The sequence below is a fragment of the Microcaecilia unicolor genome, chromosome 5 (assembly GCF_901765095.1).
Source record: "Microcaecilia unicolor chromosome 5, aMicUni1.1, whole genome shotgun sequence".
In the NCBI taxonomy this organism is placed as follows: Eukaryota; Metazoa; Chordata; class Amphibia; order Gymnophiona; family Siphonopidae; genus Microcaecilia; species Microcaecilia unicolor.
Window position 1 is genome coordinate 175,723,977 of NC_044035.1, and position 23,610 is coordinate 175,747,586.

Sequence of the window (23,610 nt, forward strand, 5' to 3'; positions counted from 1 at the left end):
GTATAGACCATCTGATGTTCATAACCAAAACCAGAGTTGTACCCCCTTCAAAGCATCTTCCTGCCAGACCTTAAATCAAAATTCAGTGATCTCCCAGTCCTCATGAGCCCTCCTTCCACCCCCAGTACCTCCCAAATTACTGCGTTGTCGAGCCCAGAGAAAGACACAGGCTTGCCTTTTCACAGCCTAGTGAACTCTGTTAGTCCAACAAACCCTTTCGTGGCTCTCTGGTCTCATACAAAGTCCTGCAGGATGAGAGGGCATGGCCAATGACTATGCACTGGCTCACAGGCCCCATTCTGATTGCCACTGCCAGTTTCAGGTCAGAGTGGAGTTTTAGAGGTGTCAGGGGCAGGCCTGTTTCTTGTGACCATATCCATTGATTTTGTGACCCAATTTTTCGTCACTACCCATAATTTGTGAACTGCTATTCTATAGTTTGTAGTAGAAAATGTGTTTTCAATGTACTTTTCACACTCACCTAATTTTTTAACTCTGCAAGAGATAAGTCTCTCTAGATCTTAATTCTCCTCTATCCCTCCTCTCACTTTCTTTTCTCTCATGCTCAGTATTCTGTGGAATCTTGCACATTGTCAGCTGGACTGATTGGTTTTATTTTGAACTCTAGGGATGCACAAAGGGTGATCTGTGTCTTGTGACAGGGATAGCCTTTACCCTAGTTTGGGTTATGGCTTGCACAGACAAAATAATTTAAGGCAGACAAAGTGGAACAGAGAATTGAAAAACAAAAGAAAGGAGAAACAAAAAAGGATATAAAACCAGAGATACCAGAGAAGAGAAAACATTTTAATTTTTGAAAGAGTGCATTAATTAATCAATATAAAGAATCTTGGGATTCAATTGAAAGCATCATGGTTTGCATTTGTGTCCTATGTCGAGATAACACTGAGCTTGATTGGCTAATTTGGTTTTTCTGGTGTCTCTCTCCCTTTTTGACAGGGCATATCCAAATAAGTTAAATTGAGTTACAGATTTTTTTTTTTGTGGGGGGGGGGGGGTGGACGGGATAAAAAATATATAGCATGTCTCTCTTGTACCTGAATGTGACGCAACTTGACCTACCGATAATAAGGCGTGAGCTAAAGAATATAAGAACATAAGAGTAGCCATACTGGGTCAGACGGTCCATGTAGCCCTGTATCCTGTTTCCAACAGTAGCCGAGCCAGGTCACAAGTACCTAGCAGAAGCCCAGATGGTGGCAAAATTCCATTCTACAAATCCCAGGGCAAGCATTTGCTTTCCCATGTCTGTCTCAATAGCAGACTATGGACTTTTCCTTCAGGAACTTGTCCAACCTTTTTAAAATCCAGATACACTAACCACTGTTACTACATCCTCCAGCAAAGAGTTCCAGAGCTTAACTGTTTGTTGAGTGAAAAAATATTTCCTCCTATTTGTTTTAAAGGTATTTCCATGTATCTTCCTTGAATGTCCCCTCGTCTATGTACTTTTGGAATGAATAAAAAATCGATTTACTTCTACTCGTTCTACACCATTCAGGATTTTGTAGATGTCAATCATACCTCCCCATATACGTCTCTTTTCCAAGCTGAAGAGCCCAAATCTCTTTAGCTTTTCCTCAAACGAGAGGAGTTCCATCCTCTTTATCATTTTGGCCGCTCTTCTTTGAACCTTTTCTAGTTCTGCCAAATCTTTTTTGAGATACGGCGACCAGAACTGAACACAATACTCAAGGTGCGGTTGCACCATAGAGCGATACAGAGGCATTAAAGTATTTTCGGTCTTATTCACCTTCCTTTTCCTAATAATTCCTATTATCCTGTTTGCTTTTTTGGCCACCGCCACACATTGAGCAGAAGATTTTAGTGTATTATCTACAATGACACCCAGATCTTTTTCTTGAGTCCTGACACCCAAGGTGGACCCTAGCATCAGGTAACTATGATTCGGATTATTCTATCCAATGTGCATCACCTTGCATTTGTCCACATTAAATTTCATCTGCCATTTGGATGCCCAGTCTTCCAGTTTCCTAAGGTCTTCCCGTAATATTTCACAGTCTGAACGTGTTTTAACAACCTTGAATAGTTTTGTGTCATCTGCAAATGTAATCATCTCACTCGTCGTTCTGATTTCCATATCATTTATAAATATGTTAAGTAGCACCAGTCCCAGTACTGATCCCTGCGGCACTCCACTGTTCACCCTCCTCCCTTGAGAGAAATGACCATTTAACCCTACCCTACCCTCTGTTTTCTGTCCAATAACCAATTCCTAATCCACAACAGAACCTTGCCTCCTATCCCTAAACTCTTTAATTTTCTCAGGAGTCTCTCATGAGGAACTTTATTTTATTTATTTATTGCATTTGTATCCCACATTATCCCACCTTTTTGCAGGCTCAATGTGGCTTACAATACATCATGGGTACTGGAAATAGAAGTGAATATACATTAGGTTTACAGCGGGTTTGTGTTACATGGTGGTGAATTACATGATGGTGTTAAAGCAAAAGACATTATAAGACAGTACTAAAAGTTCAGAAGATTATACAATTACACATGTTGATCTTTGTGATATATCTCGTCAAAGAGATAGGTTTTTAGTAATTTGCGGAAATTGGTCAGTTCATAGGCCGTTTTCAAGTTACGTGGCAGCGCATTCCAGAGCTGCGTGCTCGTATAGGAAAAGGTAGATGCGTGCATTGATTTGTATTTCAAACCCTTACACTTGGAGGGATGAAGAATGTGGGGTGTGCAGGAAGATGTTTTTGCGTTCCTGGGTGGTAGTTCTATTAGATCTGACATGTAGGCTGGGGCATTACCATGGATGATTTTGTGGACTAAAGTGCATAGTTTGAACGTGATGCGTTCTTTTAGTGGGAGCCAGTGTAGTTTTTCTCGTAGGGGTTTTGCGCTTTCGTATTTTGGTGTGCCGAATATTAGCCTGGCTGCCGTATTCTGAGCTGTCTGGAGGCTTTTGAGTATTTGCTCTTTACAACCAGCGTAGAGTGAGTTACAATAGTCCAGATGACTGAGTACCAGTGATTGTACCAAATTGTGGAAGACAATCCTTGGAAAAAATGGTCTAACTCTTTTTAGCTTCCACATTGAATCCACATTATCAAAAGCTTTTTGAAAATCTAGATACATTATAGTGACCAGCTCACCTTTATCCATGCCTTCAAAGGAGTGAAGCAAATTGGTGAGGCAAGACTTCCCTTGGCTGAACCGATGCTGACTCTGTCTCATTAAACCATGTTTGTCTACGTGTTCTGTAATTTTATTCTTTATAATAGTTTCCACTATTGTGCCCGGCATTGACATCAGGCTTAGCAGTCTGTAATTCCCAGATCACCCCTCAAATCCTTTTAAAAAATTGGCATCACATTGGCCACCCTCCAATCTTTAGGTACTACGGAAGATTTTAACGACAGGTTACATATTACTAACAGCAGATCAGCAATTTCGTGCTTGAGTTCTTGTAAGTATGCTATCCGGTCCAGATGATTTACTACTCTTTAATTTGTCAATTTGGCTCAGTACACTTAAATACTGTAACTCCTCTTTCACATTTGACTTCCTTCCTGATTCCTGTACTTCAAGAACCTTCTAGATCCTGAGAAACGTTAACAATTCCTTGCGCTCAGGAACTCCTCCTCCTTTGAGTCCCAACCGCCTTCCTAGAACAGGAAAGGAAAACAAGACACAAATTTTTGGGGTAATAATATAAAGAGAATGTCTATATTTTATTTATTTATTTATTTGTTACATTTATATCCCACATTTTCCCACCTATTTGAAGGCTCAATATGGCTTACATAGTACCGGAGAGGCGTTAAAGACTCCAGTGTAAACAAATACAAAGTGATGTTGTGGTAAGATAAAGTTCATGTGGCACAGCCACACTAGGGAATCGTACAACAGAAGAGTTGTGTTATGTCCATTATGTTCTTTAGTTTTGTTGTGTTGCAGAGATCAGGTATTTATGTTGGATCGGTAGGGTTTGCCTTTTTAAACAGGTTAGTTTTTAGTGTTTTCCGGAAGTTTAGGTGGTTGCTCGTAGTTTTCAAGGCTTTTGGTAATGCGTTCCACAGTTGTGTGCTTATGTAGGAAAAACTGGACATGTAAGTTGATTTGTATTTGAGTCCTTATGCTCTGAGGATGTGCATAAATGTCTAAAATCCTGGCATATACACATCTATTTGTGCACATACACATGCAAATACCAACATCCTGGCCAATGCTGTTCTATAACATGACATCTAAATATGATGGTGCATATTTTGGAAGTGGGTGGAGTCTGGGTAGACCATAAACAGGGCACATAGTTAATGGACGTAAATTATAGAATACCATAATTTATGTGCACTTTTTAGCAATTTAGGTTCAAACATTTACACCAGCTCTATGGCTGGTGAAAGTGATTGCAACCTGTACACATGTATTTTACCAGTTATGCCTATTTTCCTTTATAGAATCGACTCCAGGCACCTAAATCTAAACACCCCTTTATAGAATTGCCATCAAAGAGAGTACTTTGATAGTAAGGCACCATGGGTAGGCCCCTACAGAGGTACCTGTGTAGGTACTATTTTATTACTACTACTACTACTTAACATTTCTAGAGCGCTACTAGGGTTACGCAGCGCTGTACAATTTAACAAAGAAGGACGGTCCCTGCTCAGAGGAGCTTACAATCTAAAGGACAAAATGTCAAGTTGGTGTAGTCTAGATTTCTTGAGTAGAGGTGTGGTGGTTAGGTGCCGAAGGCGACATTGAAGAGGTGGGCTTTGAGCAGTGATTTGAAGATGGGCAGGGAGGGGGCTTGGTGTATGGGCTCAGGGAGTTTGTTCCACGCATGAGGTGAGGCGAGGCAGAAAGGGCGGAGCCTGGAGTTGGCGGTGGTGGAGAAGGTATAAAAGTATGCACCTCTGTAGAGGTGGGGGTGGTCTGGGAGAAGAGAAAATGTGTGGCATGGACAGGCTTAGTAGGAAAGAGGTCTGACTGGGAGAGGGAAAGTATGGGTGCTATATCTAGGTTAGGCTGAACTGGAAAGGATAGAGAGCAGGGTTTGTGCAAGGTTATTAGTTTAGTTTATTCAAGGCTTGATATAGGGAAATGGGACGATATACTGCCTTTCTGTGGTGTATGCAACTACATTCAAAGCGGTTTACATACTATATACAGGTACTTATTTTGTACCTGGGGCAATGGAGGGTTAAGTGACTTGCCCAGAGTCACAAGGTGCTGTAGTGGGAATTGAACCCAGCTCCCCAGGATCAAATTATGCTGCACTAACCACTAGGCTACTCCTCCACTCCACCACTCCAGTTCATGTCAAGGATAAAATCAGAGTGGTGTACCATAAAACCAGTTTAAAGAAGGAAAGGAACTATATAAAATAGCAATATGGATAGCACAGATTGAAAATCAAGGGAGATGGGAGAAAAAAAAAAGAGGGCAGGTCTGTTCCAGAGCAGACACCTGAGCCTGATCCACTAATGAGTGACAAAACGAAAGGCCTGGGTAAACAGATGAGTTTTAAGAAGTGTCTAAAATTGAGAATAGGACTGTTCAGAGTGAAGCTCAACGGGGAGAGTGCTTCAAAGGGTGGGAGCAGAGGCGTAGCCAGGTTTTGATCTCAGGGGGAACAGACTTTTATAAAATAGGCGCCGGTTGGTGTCAGCTAGACAGCAGTGTCTGTGTTGTTGCTCAAGGGCTGTGGCGGACACTGATTAATACAGGCTGTCTCTGTTGCGTCCTGCCTACAAGGAAACAGTAAGTTACATCAGGAGGCAGGAAGCAGAAGAGGTCTCTGGACTGGCCAGAGCAGGCAACCTGTCTTCTTAACTACAAAATAAAAATATTCAAATCATGACCATCACCTCAGGAATGGAACACACATTCCTTCCACTGCTAGACACCTTGTTTAAATCAAATGAGCTTTTGTTTGTGAGGTGACTCTATAGGATGTGGAGACCACTAGTCTTTAGGATTTTTATTTTGGGTGACAAGGGCCACGAAAGACCAGAGTGGCTGAGCTTACTTTCAAATAGGGCTAGACACTTTGCCATTCAGGTTTTCAGGCTATCCACAATGAATCTGCATGAAAAAGATTTGCTTGTAATGGAGGCAGTATATGCAAAACAATTTCATGCATATTTAATGTGGATATCCTGAAAAACCTGACTGGCAAGGGGGTACTCCAGGACCAACTTGGGAAACACTGCCCAAGAACACAAAATGTACCACCCCATAACAGCCCCAACCCACCTATGAAAAGACAGTGCTATACGTATTACACTGGGTTCTGGAGCACCAATATACTTACTGTTGGGAAACTAGAACAAGCTGCACTGTTACACATTTCTACACAGACACTACATGCTAGCAGAATTCTTCACCTCAGTCGCACATGCAGAACATGGACAGAACCTCATCTATATAACATGAGTAGCCATACTGGATCAGACCAAAGGTCCATCTAGCCTAGTATCCTGTTTCCAACAGTGGCCAACCCAGGTCACAAGCACCTGGCAGAAACCCAAATTGTGACAACATTCCATCCTACCAATCTAATACAGAATAGGGAGCCACACAAAAAAAAAACCCCAACAACAAAAGTTGAAATAGAGACCCCCCTCCTCTCTGCCCAAGAAAACCAGACTCTATAAACAGCGCAATACTGGTAAAATGAAACAGAAAAGCATTTTGTCCTGTACTTTGCAAAATAAAAATAGAAAAAGTATACATTTTACAAAGCAGGTACATCTCAGTCCTTACAAAGTGTTAAATAAAAACAATGTTTTTTTCTACCTTTGTTGTTTGGGAATTTGTCTGGGCCCAGTCTTTTTTTTCCATGTTCCATGAGTCAGCCTTACAAATTCTTTTCCAGGCTGGACTTTCCATTTCTTCTCTCTCCTCATCTTCTTCCTTTCCTTCTCTACATCTATTTGGCACTGATCTTTCATTTTATGTCCCCACTATCAAATAGCAATATATAGAGCTGCCAAGTGATCCAGTTCCAGAAGGGAGATTTTTCAACCAGTCCTAGTGTGAACTCATATCTCACATTTATGTGGGATTTGTAGTCCTTGATTCTACCCATCAAAATCTGTGCTGAATGACTTAAGAAAATGCACTCGGACCCCTGCAGGGTTGCTAATTTGAAGATATCAGAGATGTGTATTTTCAAATACTGTCATGTTCCTAATATCAAATTCAAAATAAAATACCTTTTTCTACTGTTGTTAGAACAATTTATTTTTTCAATTGCTTTGGTCCCACTGTCTCTTTTCTGTTTTTCTTCTGCCTTTACAGGGTTTCCTGCCCATCTGACATTTCTTCTGTCTCCAAGTGCACCATCCTTCTTTCCTCTGCACCACTATTTGTCCTGTCCAGCATCTCCCTTCTGTATCCCTTGTCCCTACCATACCCCCAAGTTCAGCATCTGCCCTTTCTGTTTCCCCATCTCCCCCCTTTTTCAGCACAAGCCTTCCTGGCCTCCTCATCTCCCCCTTTTCTAGCATCTGCCCTCCTGGTGTCCCCATGTTTCCCTTTTTCTTTTTTTTGAATTTCAAAGAAGTATTTATTGAAAATACAGAGATAACAGAAAGACAAGCGTCCAAAGATACACAATAGCATACTCATACAATACAAAACAACATTGTAAATCTCAGATAAATAACCAAGTTCATCCTAAAACAACTTCTTATTTTTTATTTTTGGTTTTAGAAAAAATCCCCAACCCATTCCCCCCCCAGACCTAACAAACTGAAAAAAAACCTCAAAACGATCAGTGAGTTATAAAAGGCACCCAAATATCCTCCCTTTTTCTAACATTGCCGTGCCCCCATCTTCCCCCCTTTTTCCAGCATTACCCCTGTGTTACCATCTTCCCGATTTTCCAGAATTACCCATCTCATCCCTTTTTCACCATTGTCTCCATATCCCCATTCCCCCTTCCAGTAGTGCCCTTCTGTGTCCCTATCTCTTCCTCCCTTTTTCAGTAGTGCCCCTCTGTGTTCCTGTCTCCTCCTCCCCTTTCAAATAGTGCCCTTTCTGTGTCCCTATCTCCTTCCCCCCTTTCCAACAATGCCCTCTCTGTGTCCCTATCTCCTCCCCCCTTTCCAATAGTGCCCTCTCTGAGTCCCTATCTCCTCCTTCCCTTTCAAATAGTGCCCTCTCTGTGTCCCTATCTCCTCCCCTACTACTACTACTACTTAGCATTTCTATAGCGCTGCCAGGATTACGCAGCGCTGTACAAGTTTAACATGAGGAAGGACCGTCCCTGCTCAAAAGAGCTTACAATCTAAAGGTTACAAACTATGTAGTCAGTGTAGGTATCATGAGCGGGGAAGGTGGTTATGCGCCAAAAGCAAGGGAGAAGAGATGGGCTTTGAGTAAGGACTTGAAGATGGGCAGGGAAGGGTGCATGACGTATGGGCTTGGGGAGGCTGTTCCAGGCATATGGTGATGCGAGGCAGAAGGGGCGGAGTCTGGAGTTAGCGGTGGTGGAGAAGGGTACAGATAGGAGTGATTTGTCCTGAGAGCGGAGGTTGCGGGTGGGAACATACGGGGAGAGGAGGGTAGAGAGGTAATGGGGGGGCTGCAGATTGAGTGCATTTGAAGGTTAAAAGGAGAAGCTTGAACTGTATACGGTAGCAGATCGGGAGCCAGTGAAGTGACTTGAGGAGAGGGGTGATATGAGAGTATCAGTTCACGCGGTAGATAAGACGTGCGGCAGAGTTTTGGACTGATTGAAGGGGGGATAGATGGTTAAGCGGGAGGCCAGTGAGAAGAAGGTTGCAATAGTCAAGACGAGAGGTGACGAGCGAGTGGACGAGGGTTCGGGTGGTCTGTTCAGAGAGGAATGGGCGAATTTTGCTAATATTATAGAGGAAGAAGCGACAGGTCTTAGCTGTCTGCTGGATATGGGCAGAGAAGGAGAGGGAGGAGTCGAAGATGACTCCGAGATTGCGGGCTGAAGCGACGGGGGGGATGAGGGCATTGTCAACAGAGACGGAAAGTGGGAGAAGAGGGTTTGGGTGGAAAGACAAGGAGCTCAGTCTTTGCCATGTTCAGTTTCAGATGCCGGTTGGACATCCAGGCAGCGATGTCTGAAAGGCAGGCCGAAACTTTGGCCTGGGTTTCGACCGTGATGTCGGGAGTGGAGAGATAAAGCTGGGTGTCATCAGCATAGAGATGCTACTGGAAACCGTGAGATGAGATCAGCGAGCCCAGGGAAGAGGTGTAGATCGAGAAAAGAAGCGGTCCAAGGACAGAACCTTGAGGAACCCCAACAGAGAGCGGGATGGGGGTGGAAGAAGAGCCATTAGAATATACTCTGAAGGTGCGATGGGAAAGCTACGAAGAGAACCAGGAGAGGACGGAGCCCTGGAACCCGAATGAGGACAGTGTTTCAAGAAGTAAATTATGATTGACGGTGTCAAAGGCGGCAGATACGTCGAGGAGGATGAGGATGGAATAGTGACCTTTGGATTTGGCAAGGAACAAGTCATTACAGACTTTAGAGAGTGCTGTTTCTGTCGAGTGTAGTGGGCGAAAGCCGGATTGGAGCGGATCGAGGACGGCCTGAGAGTAGAGGAAATCAAGGCAGCGGCTGTAGACAGCGCGTTCAAGTAATTTGGAGAGGAAGGGTAGAAGAGAGATGGGACGGTAGTTGGAGGGACAGGTGGGGTCTAGTGATGGTTTTTTGAGAAGTGGTGTGACTACAGCGTGCTTGAAGGTGTCAGGGACAGTACTACTACTACTATTTGACATTTCAGTGGAGAGAGAGAGGTTGAGGATGTGACAGTGAGGGGTTGACTGTAGGAGAGATGTTGTTAAGCAGATTGGTGGGAATGGGATCAGAGGAACAGGTGGTGCACTTAGAGGAAGAGAGAAGGCGAGCAGTTTCCTCTTCGGTGATCTCAGGGAAGGAGGAGAAGGAGGAGGAGGCCAGGCTAGGTTGGTTGGGGGAGTGGGTTAAGAAGTCACAGGGAGGAGAAGGCTTGGAAGTGAATTCAAGGTTTATCTTCTGCACCTTATCGCGGAAGTAGTCAGCTAGTGTTTGAGGAGAGAGTGAGGGGGGAGGGTGGGAGCGGAGGGCACTTTAAGTAGGGAGTTGAGGGTGGCGAAGAGGCGACGAGGGTTGGAGCCAAGAGAATTAGTTAATTGAGAATAATATTCCTGTTTGGCAAGGAATAGGGAGGACTGGAAGGAGGATAGCATGAATTTGTAATGGGTGAAGTCTGACAGGGTGCGAGATTTCCTCCAGAGTCGTTCAGCAGATCGGGTGCAGGAGCGAAGGTAACGGATGCAAGGGGTTAACCAGGGCTGAGGATTAATGTGCTTAGTGGGTCGAGAGACAGATGGTGCTAGGGTATCCAGAGCAGTGGAGAGAATTTCATTGTAGGCAGAGACAGCCGTGTCGACAGATTCGGAAGACGAGATGGAAGGGAAGCGATTGGAGATGTGAGAGGATAGGGTAGGGGGGTCGACGGCTTGGAGATTCCTGAAGGCAGTGGCTATAGTTGGGCGAGGTTGAGGGGGAGGGTGATGAAGTGTGAGGGTGATTAGGTGATGATCTGAGATAGGAAGGACTGAGGTGCAGAAATTGGAAGGTGAGCAGGAAGAGAAGAGAATGAGGTCGAGACAATGGCCATTACGGTGAGTAGGGGTGGTAGAGCATAGTCGGAGGTTAAAGGAGGATGTCAGAGTGAGGAATTTAGAAGCGTAGGAGTTGGATGGGTTGTCAATGTGAATATTAAAATCACCAAGAATGAGGGATGGAGATGAGGGATCAAGAAAGACGGTGAGCCAAGCGTCGAAGTCAGTAAGGAAGGAAGAGAGGGGCTTATCAGGAGGACGGTAGACGACTGCAACTCTGAGTGGTGTCGGGTAGAATAGCCGGATGGCATGAGTTTCGAAGGATGAAAAGCAGTGAGACTGTGGCAGGGGGAGGGGTTGGAAACTACAAGAGGGTGAGAGAAGAAACCCAACGCCTCCACCGCGTGCGTCTGTGCGGGGAGTGTGGGAGAAAAGATATCCTCCATGGCATAGGGCTGCGATTGAGGCAGTGTCGTTAGGGGTTATCCAAGTTTCAGTTAAAGCGAGCAGTTGAAGGGAACGGGAGATGTAGTGCCCTTCTGTGTTCCTATCTCCTCCTCCCTTTTCCAGAATTACCTCTTTGTCCCCATCGCATCCCTTTTTCACCATTGTCCCCATATCCCCATCCCTACTAGTAGTGCCCTTCTGTGTCCCTATCTCCTCCTCCCCTTTCCAGTAGTGCCCTCTCTCTGTTTCTATCTCCTCCTCCCCTTTCCAATAGTGCCTTCTCTGTGTCCCTGTGTCTTCCTCCCCCCCCCCCTTTCCAGTAGTGCACCTCTGTGTCCCAATCTCCTCCTCATAAATACATAGTACTTTCCAATAGTACCCCTCTGTGTCCCTATCCAATCTCAGTTTTCGTGGATGTAGCAACTCATAAGTTTGCTTGTTTTGTTTGGGGTGAAGGAAATGATGATGACAGCGCAGGGGAGTGGAAACATTAACCAAATTGGCTTCCTTACTTAAAGGACATACTGGACTAGAAAGGCTCACTTCCACTCGTCTATTAACAAACCTCCTTGGGCAGCTCTCCCCCCCGGACGCTTGCATCTTTCTCCCTCTGTTTCTTCTGCTGCCCGCTGTCTCCCTCCCATCTGTGTCGTCATTTTTACTGCCCTGAAGCGTTCTCCCTCGGCACCGGCGATTCACAGTCAGCCTTCTGCCAGCATCTGGGCTTTCTCTTCAGGCGCGTCTCACTCCCACCTCTGTGGAAAAGAGGAAGTTGTGTTAGAGTAGGCAGGAGTTTGGGACGCGCCTGAGGAGAAGCCCCGACGCTTGCAAAAGGCTGACTGTGAATCGCCGGTGCCGAGGGAGAACGCTTCAGGGCAGTAAAAATGACGACACAGATGGGAGGGAGACAGCGGGCTACAGAAGAAATGGAGAAAGATGCAAGACAAGACTATGTGGCAGGGAAAGTTACTGGCACATAGTCGCCATTTTTTAAAAAATCTGTTTGGGGGAGCGACAGCTCCCCCTGCGCCCCACCTAGCTATGCCACTGGGTGGGAGCAGCACAGAAGAAGGCTGAATGGTGAGTCGATTCCAATCGGGAGCAAGGATAGGAAGGGTTACCAGAGTGTAGGACTTTCTGAGCTAAAGTAAGAATCTTAAATTGGATGCAAAAAGGTATAGGTAGCGGCGGTCCTACTATTAGACCAACTGAGATGGGGGACTCAGGTGGCATTCTTCGTGGAGCAGCATCCTCCACCCTGGCCACGGTCTGGCATCTCCCTTACCCTTCTTTCCTTAACCTCCTTCCTCAAATCTACCTTCTTTTCTTGTTTTCCAAAAGTTGGCGGCAGCAGTGATTTCCATAGGCTGCTCTGCCACTGGCACCGGCCTCTTCTCTCCACTGCGGCCTGCTTCTTTGAAGTTGCTTACTGTTTCCTCAGAGGCAGATCACAGTAGAGAGAAGAGGCCAATGCTGGCGGCAGGGCAGCCTATGGGAATCAGTGCCGCCGCCTTTTAGAAAACATGAAAAGAAGGTAGATTTGAGGAAGAAGGGGGGAGATGCCAGACTGTGGGGGGGGGGGGGGGAGTTGGGGAAGAGAGTGAAAGGAGAAATGTTGGACTCTGGGGGGGGGGGGGGGGGAGGCAGAGACAGCATGTCATCCCTTGCCTCATGCAGCAGATTGCCTTGGGCTGCCTCTGGGTATAGGAAGCCAGTGATGGTGGGCTAGGAGAAACCTAATCAGACCTATGGGCATGCGAGAGTAATTGGATAGCAGTGTTCTGGGCTATTTGAAGACATTTGAGCAGAATTTTGGGGAGGCCAGAAAAGAAGATGTTACAGTAATCCAGATGGGAGGACACCAGAGAACATAGTAAAGTAGCACATGAAGCATCATCTAGGTAACTAAGAAGGGAGAAAATAAAACAGAGACAAAGGAAGCATGATTTAACTGCAGAGGAGATATGGGAACTGAAAGACAGCTGGGAGTCAAGTATAACACCCAAAGACTTGAAAGACTGTACTAGCATCCTAGGCATCGCAGGCAAGCTTTCAGCCTTCCACTGTCCAATCCCCCCTCCAATCTTCCTTTAGGCCTCTCCCCCCCCCCCCAACAATCATGATTACCAAATACCACCCCTCCCAGAATAATGTTTCTGGCTGATATTCAAAGCAATTTAAGCAGGCAGAAGCCTCTCCTGCCTGCTTAAATTGCTTACTGTGCCTAAGTGGGGATATTCAGTAACACTTAACCAGACAGTGCTGTTGAATATCACAACAGACTGCCAAACAAAAAAGTGGGCAGATTAGGGTGGCACTGGGGGTGGTATTGGGGAGCAGCCATGGGTTATGCGGTTTCCGGCAATATGCAGTGCTGGCACCTGCATAACTAAGTGGGTGAATTTAGGACAGCTCAAAAGTTGTTCCAAATTCACCCGCTTAGCTAAGTGGGCCCCGGCACTCAATATCGGCTGTGACCCGCATAACTATTTTTGAATGTTAAAAGCCCTCCTGATCCCCTTCTCAGCCTCCCAAATAGCCTTCCCTACATCCTATCCCCAGTCGACGAGCATTAACATCCCTCCCCTCTCCCTGAATAAGGCCCCCCCACAAGATCTAGGTAGGTTCCCCTGGACATACCTTTCTCTCTGGTGGTCCTAGTGTGGTCAGGTGTTCAGCCCAGGGGCGTAGCCAGACTTCGGCAGGAGGGGGGTCCAGAGCCCCCCGCCATTGCTGACCCCCCCCCGCCGCTGCCGCCGCCACCACCACCAACTTTGCCCCCCTCTGTCGCCGACCCTCTTGACCCCCCCTCCTGCCGCCAACCCTCCCCCGCCGCCGTCACCTACCTTTGCTGGCGAGGGACCCCAATCCCCACCAGCCGAGGTCCTCTTGCTTCCCAAGCAAGGCTTCGTTCTGTTTCTGACGTCCTGCACTTTGTAGGTGCAGGACATCAGACTCACTGAAACAAAACGAAGCCTTGATCACCTAGACCACAAGGGGGATTTGGGGTTGGGGGATAAGATGGCAGCTTAGGTGGTGAACTCTCCCTCACATACTAAGAGATATTAGTTATTCCTAGTTCTACATATATACAGCAGCTTACTTTTCAAATATATTGACTCCTTGTCACGTCAGCATCTAAATTGTCTACGTATGATCCAAATTCAGCACTTTTGCCTGGCATGAAAAAATCGAAATGTGATCCTCCAAGTCCAGAGAAAATAGTGCCCTGCAAAGCACTGGCAAATGCTAGCGATGTACTAATGGAAGAATTGAAAGGCCTCCGAGAACTTATGATAATGCACTACAATACAACTTGAGAGTTGAGAAATGATCTTGCTTCTCTTACTATATCGGTTAATGACTTTAATGCTAGATTGGAAGCAGTTGAAGCAAAGACTTGGGGAAAATCCACTGCTTATTTCTAGGATAATTACTGCCAAACAACGCAGCTCAACTCTACTCAATATAGCTATTAACTACAAAGGAAAAATAAGCAAAGTGCTAAGGGAGAATCCTATGGTGGAGATTATAGGTAAAGTCTCATAAACATGCAGCAATTGTTCTTGAGTTTCTTTTATGCTGCTTAGTTATAATCATAGACTTTTACCCACCCTCCTACCATAAGCTGAGCTGCCTAGCACGCTTATTCTCTAACTCTTTCTTCTTTTTTTCTTTTTTCTTTTTTTTTTATACTCTTACAAAGCGTGCCATATAGCTTTCATGTATACGCTTATAACTCATCTGTATGCCGGTAGATCAGCACTCCCCAACAAGAGACTGTTTCGCCCTCCTGGCTTTCTCAAGGGGAACTCTTCATGCTGTCTCTGTAAAAAATGGCAAACATATACATAAGCCCTGATCTTCATTTGCTCCCTTCCATAGCTTATAATATTCATCCAAGTTCAAGACTCACCAGGCTATCAGATTATCCTCGTCTGCCATCTATCAATGATTATAAAATGGCGACGGCGTCTTTTTAATTCCTACCTAACCTGAAACAGCTGATCAAGACGATTGTGTTTCACATAAAGCAGGTCCACTGGATATATGTGTTTAAACCACATGGTTCCAGCGTATTTAAGTGATAAATCCAGTAGGTCTCTCGTTGTAGTAGCTGTCTGTTATGGTCACCACCTCTAGGGGCCGGATTAACATGGTCTATAGCCATAACTTGCAAAGCCTCCACTTGATGGTTAAATTGCATACAATGCTGCACTAGGGGGGGGGCAGTACTTGTGCTACAATACGAGAAACATAGCTCCTGGCGGTTCTCAAAATCAGATTTGATCACCCTCTAGAAACTGAGCAAGCCCATCGCTTTCCTGACAAATTAAGGCCCGATGTGAAAACGGTACACCTGATTGTGGTGAACCTGCTCTGTTTTACACAAGCCATCCAGATTCTTACTGCGGCTCACTCGTTCTCACCATTGCTGCATGAGGGGCAGTGCTAATTTTGCTTATTGTGGCTGATCTATCTAAAACCACAGATTTGGACTTCATTATCCACGCAGCTTCAACGATTCAGATGATCTTCACGAATATAACAATCAATAAGTAAATAATGGCATGGCAGGATGACTTATCTTCATTTCAAGCCAAATGATCTCTGCCTTTAAGTCATCATTTTATGTATTGCTGCTGCACATTTCTACTGATTTATTAATATCTTTCTTCTTAATGTGAAATATGATATAACTGTTCATTAATCTCTCATTTTTCTTACCAGGTTTAATCTAGTTGTAGGTGGAAGATTTGGTCGCTGCTGAATAGCCTCTGTCTTCATTTTCTAACCCATACTGCTTCACTTGTTAGGCTGAGCTAATGGCTTTGTCTACCACTCATGTTTTGGTAATGTTTCCTGTGTTTTTTATGCTTAGAATTTCTATGGCTATGTGGCTACTATTTCCTTTTTTTTTAACACTGACATCCTTAATATTATATATTCTGCACTGAATTTATTTTTAGAAGTTTACAACATACTGATCCATTTTATTAGCTTACATGGATAAGTTAAATATTGTGTCATTGAGCGTTCATGATATGAGACACCCTGTCAAAAGAAAGAAGTATTTTTCTGACCCTTACAAGAAAAGCTGAAAAATTATTTTTATGCAAGAGACACACTTCTCTGATTTGCACTCCTTTCCTAGCAGTGTAAACTGGATTGGGCAAACTTTTGATTTCCCAACATTAGGAAAAAGAAATGGGATCTTAATTTTCAAGGCAAAGGTAAATATGTAGATACTGAAGGAAGGTGAATTGTTCTTAAGGATCATCTGTCTAACCTTGACTTCTTATTGGTTAATGTTTATGCCCCCAATCATGATGCCCTGATTTCTTTTGTTCATTTGAGCAGATCTCAGAATATAGGCATGACCCTATTATTATGGCAGGCAACTTTAACTTACCGTTAGAGCCTTGACTGGATAGATAGTCAAGGTCTATCTATCACCCATCTAAATCTCATATCATGTTAAATTCTCTAACAAATCAGTACTACTTAATAGACTGCTGGAGAATGCACAATCCAGATTCCAGGGAGTATACATTCTTCTCTAATCCACACCAGAGTCTATCTAGAATAGACTTCTTCTTACTTTCTAACTCTGTTAGAATCTATCTTATGTGCAAATATAGATCCCATCACACTCATCAGACCACACATCTATCTCTATTCAAATTCAGTTAAATTCACAAAGCGTGGTTAAAAACACTCTTTGGCGACTTAATTTTCAATTATTAGCTGAAGAAGAGAATATTACTAAAATTCAGACATTTATAGCAGAATTCTTACCTCTGAGATTAATCCTATTACGATTTGGGAGGCTTTGAAAGCCTCATTAAGAAGAGAATTTATCTCACTTTCTGCTTACCAAAAGAAAATTAATAATAAACACTTAACTGAACTGGAATCTGATATTAAATCATTAGAAGAGCAATACTCAATAACACAAAACTCAACTCTGCTAAATAAGCTACTTCAGAAAAATATGAATATAATACGTTCTGGACCTCAAGGGCTGGTCATGAAATTTTTATACAAAATAGAACACAATATGATGAATTGAATAATTAGTCAAATGCTTGCCAATTACTCGAAAAGGAAACAAACGAAAACACAAATTCCTCTAATTTATGACGATAAAAAGAACATGTTAACCAACTCCTCAGACATACTTAAAGCATTCCATGCCTTTTACACTGATACCTTAGATTCACCATGTATTCCTGATAGTCTAAATTTCTTGACACTTTGGACAATCCCAACTGGTCTGACTCAGGTAAAATTCATTTTAAGTTCCCCTATAATGTCCAAGAAATCCTAGAAACTATTGAACAACTTAAATCAGGAAAAGCCCCGGGTCCGGATGGGCTCTCCAGTGAATTGTTTAAACTTTAAAAACAAGATTTAACTCCATATTTAAAGTCCTTCTTCTCAGAACTGGAAAATAATAATTATGTTAGTAACAGATTTGCCCCCCCCCCCCCCCCCCCACCCATTTACTAAGCCGCGCGGCAATGCCGACACTGTCCATTCAAAGTGAATGGGCCATGCCGGCATTAGCACAGAGCAGCTGCTAGTACAGCTTAGTAAACAGGAGAGTTAGTGAAGCAGCAATATCTGTTCTTCCTAAACCTAATAAGGATCCCACACGTTTCTAATTTTAGGCCTATTTCATTATTAAATAAAAATTACAGAAATTTACACAAAGCTTCTGGCTAACAGACTTTTTAAAATCATATCTAAAGTCATCCACTTCTATCAGGTTGGGTTTATGCCCAATAGATTAATCACTGATAATGCCCACTTGTTCCATTGTGTATCTATTGCAGCTAAAATGTATTCATTGCTGCCCTATCTATAGATGCTGAGAAAGCATTTGATAGGGTGGAATGGTGGTATCTTTTTCATGTTTTAAAAGTTTTTGGGACTTCAGATTCCCTTATAAATAAAGTAAAAGTTCTTTATACTAACCCCTCTGCTTGTATTACAGCAAACAATTCTCTTTCTGATCCTATTTTACTAAACAGAGGCACCCGTCGGGGATATCCCTTAGTGCCGATACTTTTCAATATAGCCCTAAAACCATTTTTAATTGCACTACTGTCCTCTACTTTTATAACTGGTGTTTAAATGGGTATGGTAGAAGTAAAATTTTTGGCTTATGCTGATGACATTATGCTTTTTTTTTTAATCCGATCCTGAGCATTCTATCTCTGTTTTTTTTTTTTAAATTGGTGGTACCTATACATCCTTCTCCAGATATAAAATTAACAAACAAAAAAACTGAGGTATTGCCACTTACTGTACATGTACTCCAGACGTTGTTGCCCCATTCGGTTTAGTATGGTCTTCTAAAAGTATAAAATACCTTGGCATTGATTTATCTCCTTCCCTAGAGACTACAGTAGAAGCTAGTAGTAAAAATAAATACTCAACTCAGTTCAAACTCTCCTTTGGTGGGGTCGATTGGACGATGTGCACACAGAAGAAACAAGTCCTCGTAGTCTAGAAAACACTCAGGAAAACAGTGAAGATGACTCAAAAATGAACAGGCGATGCTTCAAAGAGTCTATGAGTTTATTGTACAACAATAAGACTCGACACAGCTGTTTTTTGGCCAATAAGGCCTGCCTTGGGAATCTCATGGATTGTTGGCAGTAACATTCTCAAAGAGATTAGACTGTATCATCCATCTGCTGTCAATGGAAAAAACAAGGCGCGCTTTGCGTCAAAAAGATTAATTTCCTTATATTGAAAAATGACAAAAAGCGGAAAATCTCACAATCATTACTGTTGAGAAGGGTTTGTGAGATTTTCCGCTTTTTGCCATTTTTCAATATACAGTGCACCTTTGTTTTTTCCATTGACAGCAGACAGAAGAAATTGTTTTGGCGCACAGCGTGCTTTCTTTTTATTTTTTTTCCCATTGATGGCAGACATTGCTCTAAGTGGATGATACAGTCTAATCTCTTTGAGAATTTTACTTCCAACAATCCTGAAGGGTCGATTGGACACCATTAAGATGATGATTACACCTAAGGTAAATTTTATTTTAAGCATGATCCCCATTCTTTTTCCCCCTTACATTTATAAACAGTTAGATAAACTTTTTAAGTCAATTCCTGTGGGCTGGTAAACTCCAAAAATAGCTCTCACATTCTAAAGAAAAATCTGGTGTTTCATTTCCTGACTTTCTGATGTATCACAAAGCCTTTATCTTCCAGCAAACTTTCCGCTGGGTATTGAATAACAGTGATTATACTCCATTATGGCTCATTATTGAAAGGGAACTATGGGCTTCATTTTGTCCATTGTATTCCATTCCCCCTGCTTTACCCAGTAGCTTAAAGCAAGATGTCTTAATATCCTCTTCTTTTATCTGTTTGTCAGAGTTAGATAAATGTATGGACACTCCATATGACGCAACTACCTATTCTGCAATTTGGAGCAATCCCAAACTTCAAATCAATCATAAATCTATCTTCTGCAAAGACTGGTATAATAAAGGGATTCAGACATTTGATTGCTTATTGAAAGATAATAAGACCATTTAAAGTCCTTCAAGAGCAATTTGATTTGAATTTAAACCAACACTTTTAATGGTTATAATTAAAGCACTGTATGGACTCTAATCAGTTTCTCTGATCATTAGCCTCGACTCAACCTTCCATTTTCTCATTCATTTCAAATATTTTAAAAACTGGACATGTTGCATCTCAACTATACAAATCCTTAATTGATCATAATCTCACAGAACAAATGAATTTCCATTCTCTGTGGGACGCAAGGATATGAAGGTTTTAGCAAGAGATACAGCAGTGGGGAGGTTAAAAGAGGACCATACTTAAGGAAGATACATGAAGGAAGCAATTGGGAGACTTGTAGGCCGATAACAGGTGGATTCCCAAACATCTAGGACACACAAAATGCCCAATTGAAAAGGTACATCTTTAATACTGCCTTGAATCTGATAAAACAAGGTTCCTGCTGAAGATCTGAAGGGAAGTGCATTTCAGAATATTGGGTCTAAATGAAAAAAGGCACCATGCCTAGTGGTACACAAGAAAAGAGGTGTCACAACTGAGATAAGAACATGAAATGTTCATTGATTTGTGTCTTATTAGACACATTTGAAAGATCCTGTTATTATTCGGATGGCATTGGGTAGTGCATGGTGACCCCATGACAATGTCTTTGATGCAACCCTCAGAAGCTTCTGTACTAAGTGACCATCTAGTCTTGCCTGATGGTTGAGCTAGCCCTGATCGAGAGTGATGAGTTAAATTTGGAGAAATGGGGAAGGGCAAGAAAAATGAGGTTGGGTTAAACTGGTTGGAATGAGCTGTGTTTTGGGAGGAAGAGAGCTTGATAGGAGTTTCAGTGCTTCTCTAGCTCTTGTTTTAGCCACTTGAGTCCACCTGTTTGTCTACCTCCTGCTAATCGTAACATTTAAATGGACTTCAATACTTGAGATTCTGTTGTGGAACATTGTAGACAGTAGTTCTTTTTTAAACAATATTATTTTGAACACTGTATTGACTGCAGATTTAGTTACACACATTGGATGTCCTGATGAGTGTGTATTAGGCATGAAAAATGCATTTTAGACCGGGTTTTTCATTCCGCCTTGCTGGTTCTGTTAATGATATCTTAAATTGTGTTGTTATCACTCAGTTACACTAGAGTGGACACAATACACTAAGGACTTCCATTAGTTTCTCATGTTAATTTTATTTTTAAAAACTTCTCACAGTATTGTCATTTTTGAAATAATTTTGGTTTAAGTTATTATTTAGGTGCTTTCCATTGTTGAGGTTTTTTTGTTTTGTTTTGTTTTTTTAGTTTTTTCACATTTAAATACGGCTTATCCATTTGTATGGCCATCACCCATCATGCTTTGTTTTGCTTTTTATGGCCACGATTATGTGTGTTGAGTCAAGCAACCCAGTCATTTTGAATGGCGCCTATGAGCAGGAGTGCCAATGCAGCACAGAAGAGCTAACTTGTACAGGCTGACCAGTAGTGGGAAGGGTAGGAATAAAGAGCATGCACAGACTCTTCAGTTGTCTATATTCTTTTTCCCTTATGGCACCTTTTTGAGCTACTTCCTGTGTGACTGGAAGCATGTGGCATCAGGAGAACTTGCCGGTGTGCTGCCCTACTTTCAGAGTTTACACAGTTATGCCTGTGCTTTGAAGGAATCCTGATTGTTAGTAAAGTACTGGCAGGGGGAGCAGTGCCTTTTTTGGGGGGGTTCTTTTAATTTTTCTTTTGTGTTTTATTTCTTGTTTAGTGTTGTTTATTTGGAGCAAAAAATGGTAAACAAAGAAAAACAAAAAATTGTCAGTTGTGAGCCCTGCCCCATGAGAAAAAAAGTACACCTTGTACATTTTTTAAAATGTCACCCAGGCTTATGGCTGGCTTCGTCACACAATCTGGCTGTTATCCCATCCACTGAGATGTCACAGTTGATCCTGCCCCATCAGTGTAATTTTTCAAAGTAGCACTAGTAGACTAGAGGCTGGGGCAGATTGAAGATGGTGCTCATCTCTTTGCAGGAACTATTTGCCACTGTGTACCCTCCCACTGACTCTTTCCTAACTGTTAGTGCCTCCTGTACGCATGCTACTGTAAGGAATTAGATAATATTGGTGTGGCACCTTGTCCACTGCTCATACACCCTCCCTCCCTTAGGCCCTGATGCTCAGAAACCAGCCCCTGTGCTAGAGGCCATTAGTGCCAGCGCACCATGCTCAAAGGCCCCCACCGTGGGGAATAGCGAGTACGCTAAGGGATAGCACATTAAGTATCCAAACGCATGCTGATGAGCTAATTCCCTATTCCTTCCCAATGTTCAGTGGGCAGGTCAACAAACAAGGGCACACCTCCCGCGGCAAACCCTACACTAGCTTGGAGTTGGTGTTAGGGTTTGCCAGGGCTTTGGAGAGGAATGGGGAGACTGGGAAAGGTCAGGAATCTATCCCCCCACACCATAAAGACATAACTCCCTGAAAATAAATAACACCATGGTGGTCCAGTGGGATCACTGTCCAGGACCCAGACCCCCCCCCCCCCCCCATTGAGGGTTAGCCCTGGTGGTCAAGCAATGACTCCACCAATCCCCTCCTACCTTGAAGAAAGGAGGAGGGACTAGGACTCCCTCCTCCTGTTGGGCGCCTCCTCAAAATGCCAGTGCCCTGCCTGGTACATCCTGGGATGCACCGGGCAGGGCTTAACTACCATATGGGCACCCAATTTTGAGGAGGTGCCAAGCAGAGGAAGGCGTCCTAGTCCCTTCTCCTTTTTTCATGGTGGGAGGGGGGTTGGGGGGCCACTGCTAGAGCACCAGGGCTAGACCTTGGAGGGGGGTTGTGGTCCTGGCCAGGGGTTTGACTGGACCACTAGGGTGTTATTTATATTTGGGGGGTGAGGGGCCTGGGGTCCACCGGACCACCAAGGCTTTAGGTTTTGACAGATAAGGGCTTTGTCTGTGCATGCGCACAAGAGCTGTGCTACATAGCTCTGGAATGCATGCCCAGGCAAGTCCTCCCTCAGTTGTTCCTCATGCTCAGTGCTATGACTGTGCTTAAATTTGCATGTCATTAGCGCTGAGCATGAGGGAGCTGCTCAGACACACTGATCAGGTGGTATTTCTCCGGTGCTATTTTGAGCATCTGAGCATCAATACATAACTGACTCTTGCCACTTTATTGTTTCACACAAGGTTTGCCACAAGTGGAGTCAAACTGGTAAGCTCCTACTTTCCGCATAAAGGAAAAGATCAGGGTTTGTCTATTTTGAGATAATTGGTTTGTAGTCTTTTGTATAGGATACAGAGCAACTCCCTTGGATTGTTAGATTTTTGTTTAGGCATCAGTAGTGATGTTTGTAGGTTATTTATGAATGTGTTTTATGATATATTTAGCACTGTATTTCAGATTGTGATCCGTTGACTTTGGATTATGAGTGTACAAAAAACATAAACTGTTTCAGTCCTTCAGAAGTGAGGGCCTCACTCTCAGGGTCTCAGCCATAAAAGGGCTAACTGTTGTATGAACTGTTCATACACGAGGGTCTTCCTGTTTTCCATCTATTGAAAAAGCTTGTACCACTGATGTTTATACAATGCTGTGGTGTGTCTGTCCTTCTGTATTGTCCTCTTTCCCTATTTTCTATCTTAATACATATTTGTTTCTTTTTCTTTTCAGAGCTCTTACCCCATCTGGGAAGATTTCAGCTCCAAGGCTACAAAACTACACTCCCAGCTCAGGTAGGTGGGAAATACTGAACTCCAGAATAGTAGCTTATAATAGTTATAAATAAATAAATAAATAAAGATGTTGACACAGTTGTCGTGGCACTAATGGGAGCGAGCACCACTATCCCATTCAGAGAATCTTTGCTAAAAGCATGGAGGGAGGAGGCGCTCCCTCAGTTTCTGTGGCTTACTTCAGTCTGTGCCAGAGTTGGAGACACAAGAAGAGGGATTCTGTGGGGGCAGTTCTATAACAGGGCACTAGAACTAAGCATCTGCCCTGTACACTGGTCATAAGTACA

General features: G+C 43.3%; 1 protein-coding gene across 1 annotated transcript in view; it reads left to right on the forward strand.

The window, feature by feature from the left end:
* The window catches only part of MTSS2 (MTSS I-BAR domain containing 2), a 315,559-nt gene that overhangs the window by 91,936 nt on the left and 200,013 nt on the right, over positions 1 to 23,610 (forward strand). Inside the window, exon 2 of the mRNA XM_030203599.1 lies at positions 23,262 to 23,323. Coding sequence (XP_030059459.1) covers positions 23,262 to 23,323 — 62 coding nt within the window. The remainder of the gene's footprint in view (positions 1 to 23,261; positions 23,324 to 23,610) is intronic.